At 35.1% G+C, this 12,331-nt stretch overlaps 1 protein-coding gene across 2 annotated transcripts; it reads right to left on the bottom strand.

Moving 5' to 3' along the window:
* Positions 1-6,281: 6,281 nt before the first annotated feature.
* Positions 6,282-9,182, bottom strand: LOC104227410 (ethylene-responsive transcription factor WIN1-like). Of its 2 annotated transcripts, none has more exons than XM_009779653.2 (3): positions 9,025-9,182; positions 7,749-7,974; positions 6,282-6,892 (listed from the first exon to the last, which is right to left on the bottom strand). In XM_009779653.2, the coding sequence occupies exons 1-3, from the start codon at positions 9,102-9,104 to the stop codon at positions 6,581-6,583; spliced, it is 618 nt and encodes a 205-aa protein (XP_009777955.2). In that variant the 5' UTR covers positions 9,105-9,182; the 3' UTR covers positions 6,282-6,580. The 2 variants fall into 2 exon arrangements, with proteins under 2 accessions (XP_009777955.2, XP_070004059.1); XM_070147958.1 differs by lacking the exon at positions 9,025-9,182 and adding an exon at positions 8,661-9,013.
* Positions 9,183-12,331: the final 3,149 nt, after the last annotated feature.

Here is a 12,331-nt window from a genome sequence, read left to right as displayed (position 1 = left end):
AAGTACTACGGGGCATTCCCCGGAATAAAATATATACAAATCCTTCGGGACATTTCCCGGATAAATTTAACTATGGGAACGACCTCTCGCCTCAAAACTAACAAAAAGCCTAATGCTTGCTTACCCAAGAGATAACGGCCTAGGTATGCTCCTACCGATTAAATTTGTAAAATAAATAAAGAAAAGCTAAATAAAACACTTCATGATATGCTCATTTCTAGTAACTAGTTCCATTTATTTGACCAAATCCAATCCTAAAGCATATATATATATATATACATGCAAAAATTTTTATTGTACTTAATCTTTTATCTTCATTACATATTAGTGCATCATAATTTTCTATACTCATTAGTTCCTCTTCTACTGTTGTTATGTTTCTGTATTTTTTTTCTAATTCATTTACTGTAGCTTCTAATGTCATTATTCTTATTCCTTTTTTCTTTAACATTTCTCCCTGTGTTAAGGTCTTTGGTGTATATATATATAAATCAAATACTAACGAGTTCCATATTTTCCCGACTCCCATGACCTAATATTATTCGGAAAGACAATTTTACATCCAACCAACCAATCGACAAAATAAACATCCGAACAATTTAAGGAAAATAGAACCGGCACCAAGTTTAAAGGCACAAATCACAAAATAATAAAAACAGCGACAAGAAATTAGAGGCGACACAGAATCACGACTGAACCCTGGAATGCTCGAGCTCGAACTCCCACTGCCTCAAACGACGACCAAAGCTCACTCGAACTCCATTTGAACAAAATCCGAAATTGAATTGAAGTAATAGAGGTCTACTTTTTAATTTTTCTTTTCGAAATTAACTATGTCAAGAAATCTAAATAATGAAGAAGGTAGAGACAAATTTCCAAATTTGAAACTCAAGCTCGCTGGGATGTGATGGAGTTGTTGGTTCGGGCTGGTCGGCGTCGCAGAGGTTCAGGGGTGGACTGGTTTTTGGGTCTTCTCTTTGAGATTAAGAAAAGGGGGTCGTTTGGTGACCTCTTCGTCGAAGAAGACGATCACCAAAGGGGGGGGGGGGGGTTCTTGATTTTGTGGCTGATCTCTTTTCTAGTCTCTTAGGCTTTTTTAGGGTTCTAAGGGTATTAGGGTTAGTTTAGTAGGTATTTGACTTGGGTTGTTATGGGCTAGGTTCGAAAATTAGGCCTAAAATGGGTCGTTTGAGCCCAAATGTTATTCTTTCCCCACGAACGAGACTAAAATACGATCTTATTTATTAGTTAATCTTATTTAAGTAAAATAACTATTAAAATAAGACTGACCGTTAAAACAAAACTATTTTTGGTATTTTTCAAGATTAAAAATGACTACAAAACATTAATGAAACTATTTTTTTTGTAATTTTTATTTTCTTGTAATAAAATAAAGTAAAAGAGTCAAAATTAGCTGAAATAGCGATATTAGACCTAAATTAAATATTTTATGCTAAAATGGGTGAAATTTCTGGGAGGGTCAAAAATCACATGTCTACAGTTTCTAAACACATTTTTTACTACCACGGCGCCCCATGCGCCGCGGATGTGCAAATCTTCTTTTTTTCTCAACCCGATCCTATTTTGATATAAAACCTTCGGGAGTTATTTTTTCCACTTCATTTGGACGATTTTTAGGGTTTTTCTCCACCCTCTGAAGACCTCTAACCCCTCCCATCTTCAAGGTAAGCAATACCCATTATCTTGGTCTGAATTCCATCATTTATACACTAGTATTGATGAAATCTATACATAAAATACTTAGATCTTCAAGGGATTTCTTCAAGAACTCAAAAGAGGGTTTTGTAAGATTTCTTCTAAAAAGGTAATCCTACACCCTTAGACTTGCATGTATGGATTTATTAAGGAAATAAGAGTATGAATAAGTATTGGAACTTTTGGTATGGTGATTGGAAATCATAAGTTCCCAATTTAATTACACAACTATTATAGAGATTGAAAGATGTTTATTTAATGGAATTTAGTTGGTTGGGTGTGGATGGATTGTCAATTTGTCATATATGTGATTTTGGAAGTTATAAGTTGGTCAATCAAGATGATAGGATAAATTGTTGATGAATGGTGGTAGATAGATGAACTAATTATATGGTGATGAGATGTAACGATTTATGCCTACAAGGTGTTTGATAATATGCCTAAATGACTTAAGTTATGAAATTTGTTACTAATATTGGGTTCCATTGGATGTTGCTATTGTAGATTGAAAGTTCTTAGTATTGTGGATCATTGTAGTATCACTAAAGGGCGAAATTGAGGTATATGAGGCTAACTCTCTATGTTTGGGAATGTTAATGATTCTCCCTACACAACGTTTCTTTTATGACATTACTAATTGCCTCAGAAATATAGTTAAGCCTAGTTCCTTGAATAGTTGTAGAACTTCTATTCTCTAGCTTCATAACTCGCGCATGACTTTCATTTTGAACGTTGTGAGCTCAGTGCATATTCAATATAGACTTGGGTTTGATGCCCTTAAGTCTTAGTATAGATTACTCAGTATGCCATATATAGTTGAAATTTCGGTATTCATAATCAGTTCAAGAATACATGTCTCAGTCTAGTCCCATTCAGTATGTCAGTATTATGTAACCTAGTATGATTCAGTATTTCAGTATCATGTAACTCAATGTGATTCAGTATTTCACTATTATGTATTGCAGTATGATTCTCAGTTTTTGATTTTAAATTCTTGAATGTTGAACACCTGTATTTGGGCGTGAGGCCGTAGTTTATATGCTTTATGCATACTTGGGCGTGAGGCCGTAGTTTATATGCTTTATGCATACTTGGGCCTGAGGCCGTAGTTTATGCTTTATGCATGTTTGGGCCAGAGGCCGTAGTGTATGCTTTATGTATTTTTGGGCCTGAGGCCGTAGTTATGTATACGTATACTTGGGTCTGAGGCCGTAGCTTGTGCATATATATATATATTGGGCCCGAGGCCGTAGCTTATTCAGATAAACAGGCTGTTCATCATTCAGAAGAGGGAGTATTCATATCCTTACTTCCTTTGTTCAGTTTCAGTTACCAATTATCAGTTTAGTTACTAGTTATCTGCTATTATTTTAGTTTCAGCTTCAATAGTTATCATTTTAGTTATCAATTATCAATTCTCAGTTATCAGCTTAGTTCCACTTTCAGCATTTATAATTCTTTCTTTCAGTTGCTTTACATACCAATGCAATTCAAATGTACTGATGTCCATTTAGAGCGCTAGGATTCTCGTACCAGCTATTGGGTGATCCCCAGTTCTTTAGGGGCATTATCATTACCTTACAGTCTTTCAGTATTTACAGATAGACAGTGTTTTCAGTACTTCAATAGAGGCTTCATAGACTAGAGTAACAGCTAGACAGAGTCGTAGGCTTTTCATATTAAGCTCTATGTTGACTACAAATATATTTCAAAATTGTATTAGTATTTCCGCACTTTGATTTTTATCATTCAGACTTTTAGCATATCAGCATGTGTTACTTTATCTTGCGCATTTAATATGTTATGATATCACATATTGATTCATCCAGCCAGTTGGTTCGCTCGGTCATATGTAATCAGGCACCGAGTGCCGTGTTACGTCCAGGCCTAGGTTCGGGGCGTGACAAGTGCGCTCATATGTTTGGGAACACTTTGAGGTGGTAGAAGAAAATAAAGAAGTTCAGAAAGTAAAGTGTAAGAACTGTGGTCGAGTCTTAAATCTTCATCCAAAGTGTGACACAAGCAGTTTAAGGAGGCATATGTAGAGTTGTCTTGAGCGTCCTCCGAAAATTCGTATTTAAGTTGATTTGAACAATTTGTGTTATTTTAAAATTATTAGACGTATTTATGCTTAATGTTTTAGTTTGTTAGATTAATTTAAAGTATTATTATGCATGAAAATTTAGTTTTACTCTTTTTTTGTTAATTTACTTGTTAAATGTAAACTTCAATTTTGTAATTTTGAAATAAATATAGCACTTGCAATTTATAAGTGCAATTTTTTTCCATCTTCATTGTATTTTTTAGGTTTTTATTTTATATTAATATAATTTACAATAGTTATACAAAATACAAAAAAAAATTTAAAAATTACACTAACCTGTCCCGGCCCTGCCCTTTGTACCCCCATAACCCTTATGGTTCATTTTTACCCGGATGAACCTGAACCCGTTAAACCCGATAAGCCCCAATCTGTAATCGGTCCGGACCCCAATCCGTATGATTCCTAAATTTTTCTACCCAGCCCGCCCGACCCACCCGTCAGACACCCATAATTAGCACACACTCTTGACATATATTTTATTTGTTAAGACAGGCCTTTATTACGAACAAAAAACCTTGTCACATGAACATGGAAAGCAACGAACTAATTATAATAATGAGATGACAACCTACTCTACAAGCAAAAGGTTAAAAACAGTACTACCGTAGTAATGATGACCTCTTTGACATGATGTAAAATAGGGAAAAAAAATTAAAGTTAGTGGGCGTTTGGATATAAGAATTGTAAAATTCTAAAAAAAAGTAAAAAAGAAAAAATCAAGTGAATATGGTATTTAAAAATTAGAGTTGTGTTTGGACATAAATTTAATTTTGGATTGTTTTTGAAGTTTTGTGAGTGATCTGACTGAAAATTTTGAAAAATAGCGTTTTGGAGTTTTTCAAATTTTTGAAAAATTTCAAAACTCATCTTTAAGTGAAAATTAAAAATTTTATGAACAAACCCTGATCTCGGAAAAAAAAGGAAAAAATTTCTTATGTCCAAACGGGCTCTTAGTGTCACTACTATTTTTCCATTTGCAATGTGCAATCCTAAACTATATCACAACGACCTAAAGTATGCAAGATTTTGTAAAACTCGCATATGATTTGACCGACCATACTCGTGCTACGATATTTGCATATTTAGATATTATTATCGTACTATCTAAAGGATTATCTACCAAAGGTATTTATCCAACAATAGCTCGAACCATTGTTAGTCTATTGCTATAGTTCAACTTGTAAGTAGATTTAAGTTTAGGATTGTATTGGTTTTCACTTTTGAAACTTCATTTCCTCTCTTAACTTGATGTTTATATATATATATATATATATATATATATATATATATACATATGGTTCACTAATAGACCGAGGGCTAAGTCATTCGACTCATTCATATCCAGATCATAAATGTTTGGAATCCATATTATGCAAGGAGACATTGCTTTTGCTAATTCGAATTGAAGGATGATATAAAATCGGTCTATTTCCGGCATTATATCCATAGTGAGCCCATTCATCCTAGTCAGAGGCGGATTCAGGATTTAAATCTTATGGGTTCAAATTTAATATTTTTAATATTGAACCCATTATATTTTTAAAATTATGGGTTCATATCTACTATTTTTGCAATTTTAATAAATTTTTACATACAAATTTTTACTCCGAGTCGAAAGTTATGGGTTCAGTTGAACCCGTAAATAATATACTAGATCCGCCTCTGATCCTAGTTAGCAGTTCCTGTTAGGTGTTTGCCATAATTTTCTTACTATATTTGGTTTTCCTATTTCATGAAGGAAATGACAACATATTTACCATAATTGAGTTTTTCTTTTCCTAGAATGAAAATATAATTCTTTCATATTTGGCTAGTCCCTTTTCTTGTAGGAAAAGGTTTGGAGTTCTATAATTGAGGATCCGCCCTTCTCATCCAGTAGTATTCACAATGTAACCATAAAGGGTTTGAGAGTCTTGTTTAGGGGGAGAACTTTTCGGGGCAAGTGTTAGTGTGTTACTTGTGTTTGCCTCTTCGTGAGGTTGTTCTTTCGATATTTTGTATCCTCTTTTTATTATAGTGGATTGCTCATCTCTGCAGTGGACGTATGTCAGTTGACCGAACCACGTCAAATATTTGTGTCTCTTTTGGTATATTTCTCTTTTGTTGTGTGGTTTATCGTTGTTGAGGGTTTGTTTTGCTAGCTTCCACATGACACCTGACTTTTTTCGGTCCTAACAGTTCCAGCTCCGTATAAAGGTTATGATCGATATCGTCACTAGCATCAAGATCGTCACTATCATCAATATCGACCTCATCAAGAAGAAAACCTTTAGGCTTGTTATCTAGGAACTTCTTTAAAAATACCGTAACGAAAGGAACATAGAAGTTTGTATATATATGTATATACATACAAAAAAAATATTACTTGCAGCTTCTCAGAAACAAATTTGACGAGGAAAAAAAGAGGATAAATATAAAGGGAGAATTTGCTTCAGAAGTTAAACACAATCAATTCAGTAAATTTATTTATCAACTTCTCAATTCTTCCAGAAAACAATGTTGATTTAATTAGTCTACACAAGGAGAGACAACTTTCTTCACTTGTTTCTTTTTCTTTTATTATTATTACTACTACTACTTACATAGGCAGCTTCTTGCCCAAATCCTTAGAAAGTAATAATATATATATAAGGTAGTCCGATATAAGAAACATTCCGTGTTCACGACAGGTTTTACGGTTCGAATTCGTAATCTATAGATTAGACGGAGACACCTTCACTGTTTCTGTCTAGGGCTCGCCTTCACATAGTAAAACCCTTCTTATATATCAAATGTAGGGCAAGGACTATTTATGTTAAGTAATTCTTCTATCATTTGCAATGCAACTCTTTCTTCTTCATCCATTTCACTTCTAATATTTATACCTTCAACTATTTCTCCACAATTCTTGGAACTAGAAGTAGAAGAAGAATTTAATTCTCCTTCAATAGCATTTTTGACATTATTCTTTTTCTGAAGTTCAACTGTCATTACGCATTTCGAATCAGATGAAGGACCAGCACGTTTTTGCCACACTCCTATGTGTGAACTCTCAATATCCAACCTCAAACAAGTAAGAGATGGTGAGGGTACCTATATGATGAAAACAAGACTTGAAATGTATTAATTTCACTAGAAATATCCCGATATATAAATAACAGCAACAAAATAACATATCCGATATCGTTCCACAAGTTGGATATGGCAGTGACGTACGTTGGATTTTTCATAAGTGGTGTCATAATTTGAAGAGATGAATAAATAAATAACTTATTATAGTTGTAAGCGGTGTCATTTTCTATATATATCTCCAATATTTTTATTTTTTATACAAAACTAGTAAAAAATTTCGACGAAGCGGTGTCCCGTGACACCACATAAGACAAGGTATTTATGCCTCTGGGGTCTGCAGAGAATAGCATGTACGCAACCTTATCCCTACCTTGTGCAGGTAGAGAGGATGTTTCCGATAAATCCTCGATTCCAATATCGCAATATATAATATTATGCAATAATACATATAATATGATTTCTCTGGTTCGTTTTATATAAAGGTTTACAATCAGGCACAAAATTTAAGAAAGCAATAGACTTTTGAAGCACGTGTCTTGAACATGTCATAATATTTAAGTTAGAAGGTTAAAGTTAAATTACTCTTAAATATAGAAACATGTCCGTCTTTTTGGAATAATCTGAAATAAAGAATGTCGTCACACTACTACAAACAAGTGAATTTCAATAGAAATTTTTGAGGGAGATCCGTCGGAAAAGCTTCAACAGCTCGTCAGAAGCTTTTCTGACGGACATTCCATCAGAAATCCCGTATTTCTAACCGACCTCCTAAAATATTTTGCTAAAAACTCCTATGTGTTTAATAGTCTCACATAAAATAAAACTGAGGAAGTATAATGAATTTTTCTTATGAAAAATAAGGGACGAAGAATGACACCTTGCTACATTTGCGAAGCTTGGCATGAAGTATTTCAGATAAGGCTTTTGGAGAGGGAATTGATGAAAATTCTTGATCTTTAGCCTTTAATTCTTTATTATCTGAATCATCAGTGATTGGAAAGTTGGTTTTTGCATTGCGGCCACTCATTAATATTGCTGCTTGATCATATGCTCTTGCTGCTTCTTCTGCTGTATCAAATGTGCCAAGCCATACCCTTCTTTTCCTGTGACACAAATTCAAGATTTAAATTTTATGGATTCACGTTCTGAACTTTGAATTTGAAATACGAGTTCAATACTAAGTATTTAAAGAGTTTAAATTTGTACCCTGAGAGTTTACAAAATATTTAGATTATTAGGTTAAGTTGAACAAGTAACTTCCATAAAATGTCTAATAAGCAGTGACATGAAAAAAGAGAGTAATAATTACACTAATAATTTGGCTGCTATAATCAAATTGTACTGATAGTGTAAAAAAAAAATTGAATAATAATGTTTATAGCTCAAGTTTATATTCATATACATTTCAGGGTGTTCTAACCGCATATATCTGATATAAACCGAAAATAGTAGGTTCGACTCAACCCATATTTAACACTCCAGGTCCGTCTTTGGACATATAGATCGCCTCAGGTTTTTCTTTGAAACCCGAGACTGCTCCAATCCTATTGCGATAAGCAAGTGGATGAAGTACTAGACGTATCTTGTTAGATAAAAACAAGTTATAATGAATAGCTCGAGGGTTGGATTGATGGGATCACTTTTTTAAAGTTATAATATAGTTTTCTATCATAGTGTAGCTACTTTTTCTAGTTGATACATGAAAGACTAGTCAGAAGCGAGTCTTAGAGCAACAGTAAAGTTGTCTCCGTATGATTTGTAGGCCACGAGTTTGAGCCGTAGATTCAACCTCTGATACTTGTGCAGAGCAGATTGCCTTATATTATACATCTTGGGGTGCTGCCCTTTCCCGGATCTTGCGTAAATGCGGGATGTTTTGTGCACTGATTTTTTTTCTTTTCTTTTGAAAACAGCCTCTTGTAGAAATACATGGTAAGACTGCGTACAATATATCCTTTGTGGTCCGACCCTTTCCCGGCCCGCGCATAGCAGGAGCTTCGTGCACCAGACTGCCCTTTACATAAATGACTAATCTCCCATCCCATTCTCAAAACCAACATTAAAAATTGATAAATAAGGTTAGATAAGAAGAAGAAATTGAAAAAGAGATAATATATGAAAAATGTAGTAAATATTATAGATGAAGAGCTTACAACAAGGGGTGACGAATTTCAGAAACCCAAGAACCCCAATGGCGTTGCCTGACACCTCTGAACTTCTTTGAATGTACCATTTTTTGTTCTTAGTTATTGATTGAAGAATTTTGCTGACAAGTGTTCAGAGAAGTGAAGAAGAAAGGTTTAAAATCAAGAGAAAGTTAGTAGTAATGAATATGATGAGTTTGTTGCAAATAAATATATAGCCAACTGATGTAAACCATAGACGTATTACAATGTCGGTGAACTAATTTGTACTAGAGCAATTAACAGCATCACCTAAACCTCTTGTCATATACTATATAAGCTTTGGACATAGTTTTTTGGTTTTTTACGGGTGTTCGGTAATCGTATTGGAGCCTGATTATATCTGGATTTACATCGAAAAGTTTTATATTGGTTAAAATACTCCCTAATAAAGGGACTTAATGCCAATGCCTTGACACAAGAGACATCTAGTTACGAATGAAAGGAGTACTTAGCACTCTAGCACAACCATTACTGGTCACATAATTATTACCTAGTGTTCCCAGTATATGTCGACTCCAGCTGATTTGGTATGACGGAAGTCATTTTTCAGAAAATAATTGTCCGCAAAAAAGTCATTTTCTAGCGGTTTCTTCAAATGTTGAAGATTGTTGAAAATGGCAAACTCCCACATCGGTGGAAGACTTAATTTGGGGAGAATTTCTCCCTATAAAAGAAGGCCTAATGTTTAGGATTTAAATACACCTCTCATTTGCCTTCTTATCTTTTAAGGCATTTGTATCTTCTCTCTTTAGTATTATTTCACTTGTATTTTTGGAGTGGAATAAAATATTGGTTGTGTCCGAGGAAGTAGGCAAAATTGGCCAAACTTCGTAAATTCTGGTGTTTCTTTTATTGTTGCTTTATTGTCTTATTTATTATTTGGTGGCTGCCATAATTTTTGGTATAGTAGTTGTGACTCATTCACACTATATACATTTGGCTTCCGCAACAATTGGTATCAGAGCCAAGGTACTGTCTAAGTATGTTATGTGGTTGCAGCATAGTCTGATCTTCCACATCAGAAAAGATTTATCTTGGTAACTGAGTCAAGGTTCTGTCTGAATATGCTATGTGGTTGCAGCTTAGTCTGATCTTCCACACCAGAAAGGAAATAATCTTGATTTGTGTCGTCAGCTATTAAATAATATTTGCGTCAAAGATGGGAGACAATAAACAAGAAGAATCTACATCAAGTGTCAACAATACGTCATCATTGACATCTTTGCTTATGACAAGAATTGTGTCAAATGCGAAATTTGCGGTAGAAATTTTTGACGGTTCAGGACATTTTGGGATGTGGCAAGGCGAGGTTCTAGATGCTCTTTTTCAACAAGGGCTAGATCTTGCCATTGAAGAAAAAAGACCAGATGTTATTGGAGAAGAAGATTAGAGAATTATCAACCGTGTTGCTTGCGGTACCATTCGATCCTACCTTGCTAGAGAGAAGAAATATCCATACAGAAAGGAAACTTCTGCAAGTAAATTATGGAAAGCACTGGAGGATAAATTTTTGAAGAAAAACAGTTAAAATAAATTGTACATAAAGAAGAGACTGTTTCGCTTCACCTATGTTCCTGGTACCACGATGAATGAACATATCACCAGATTCAATAAGTTAGTCCCATATTTGTAAAATATGGATGCAACTTTTGATGATGGTGACTTAGCCTTGATGTTGTTGGGGTCACTTCTTGATGAGTACGAGCACCTTAAACTACTCTACTCCATGGGAATGACGAAATTTCTCTCAGAGAAATTTGTTCGGCTTTGTACAGCTATGAACAAAGGAAGGGAGAAAAATAGAAGGGTGAAGAAGGAGAAGCACTGGTTGTGAGGGGAAGAAAGGAATATCCAAGTCAAGATCTAGACCCAGCAAAGATGAATGTGCCTTTTGTAGAGAAGGGGCACTGGAAGAAAGACTGTCCGAAGTTGAAGAATAAGTTCAAACATAACAATGGAAAGGCCATTATGGATTCAAATGTAACTGATGGTGATGATTCAAACTTTTCATTAGTTACAACAGAGCCATCAACATTATCAGACATATGGTTGATGGACTCGGCTTGTAGCTATCATATGTGTCCCAATATGGACTGGTTCATGAATTTTCAAGAAGGAGAATATGAAGTCGTCCACACAGCGGATAACAGCCCTTTTACCTCATATGGCATTGGTTCAATACGATTAAGGAACCATGATGAAATGATCAGAAAATTAACAGATGTTCGATATGTACCGGGTTTGAAGAAAAATCTCATCTCTGTGGGAGCCCTAGAATCAAAAGAGTTCAAAATTATTGCAGAAAATGGAGTGATGAGAGTATGCTCCGGTGCACTAGTGGTAATGAAGGCCAATCAGAAGAACAATAACATCTACCTTTATCACGGTAGTACAGTTATTGGGACATCGACAGTAACATCCAGTGACGACAAAGAGGCAGAAGCAACCAAGCTATGGCACATGCGCTTGGGACATGCTGGAGGAAAATCCTTGAAAACTCTATCAGATCAAGGATTGTTAAAAGGAGTAAAGGCTTGCAACTTGGAGTTTTGTGAGCATTGTGTCAAAGGGAAACAGACAAGGGTTAAATTTGGTACAGCGATCCATAATACTAAAGGCATTTTGGATTATGTACACTCTGATGTTTGGGGTCCTTCCAAAACACCTTCATTGGGTGGGAAGCACTATTTTGTAACCTTTGTTGATGATTTTTCCCGAAGAGTATGGGTGTATACAATGAAGAGCAAAGATGAAGTGTTGGGAATTTTTCTCAAATGGAAGACGATGGTGGAGAATCAGACAGGCAGGAGAATCAAGTGTATTCGCACAGACAATGGAGGTGAATACAAAAATGATCATTTCAATAAGGTCTGTGAAAATGATGGCATCGTCCGACACTTCACTGTTAGACATACACCACAACAGAATGGAGTGGCAGAACGTATGAACCGGACCTTGCTGGAGAAGGTACGGTGTATGTTGTCCAATGCTGGCTTGGGCAAAGAATTTTGGGCTGAGGCAGTTACATATGCATGCCACCTCATTAATCGTCTACCATCTGCTGCTATTGATGGCAAGACACCATTTGAAAAATGGTATGGAAAGCCTGTTGTAGATTATGACTCTTTGCACATATTTGGCTCAACTGCATATTATCATGTGACAGAGTCAAAATTGGATCCAAGGGCAAAGAAGGCTATTTTTATGGGGATTACTTCTGGAGTCAAACGATACCGCTTATGGTGTTCTATGACAAAGAAAGTAATATTCAACA

Source organism: Nicotiana sylvestris, chromosome 6 (assembly GCF_000393655.2).
Source record: "Nicotiana sylvestris chromosome 6, ASM39365v2, whole genome shotgun sequence".
Lineage (NCBI taxonomy): Eukaryota > Viridiplantae > Streptophyta > Magnoliopsida > Solanales > Solanaceae > Nicotiana > Nicotiana sylvestris.
Note: the sequence above shows the minus strand (reverse complement) of the source record. Positions and strands in the feature narration are given on the sequence as shown.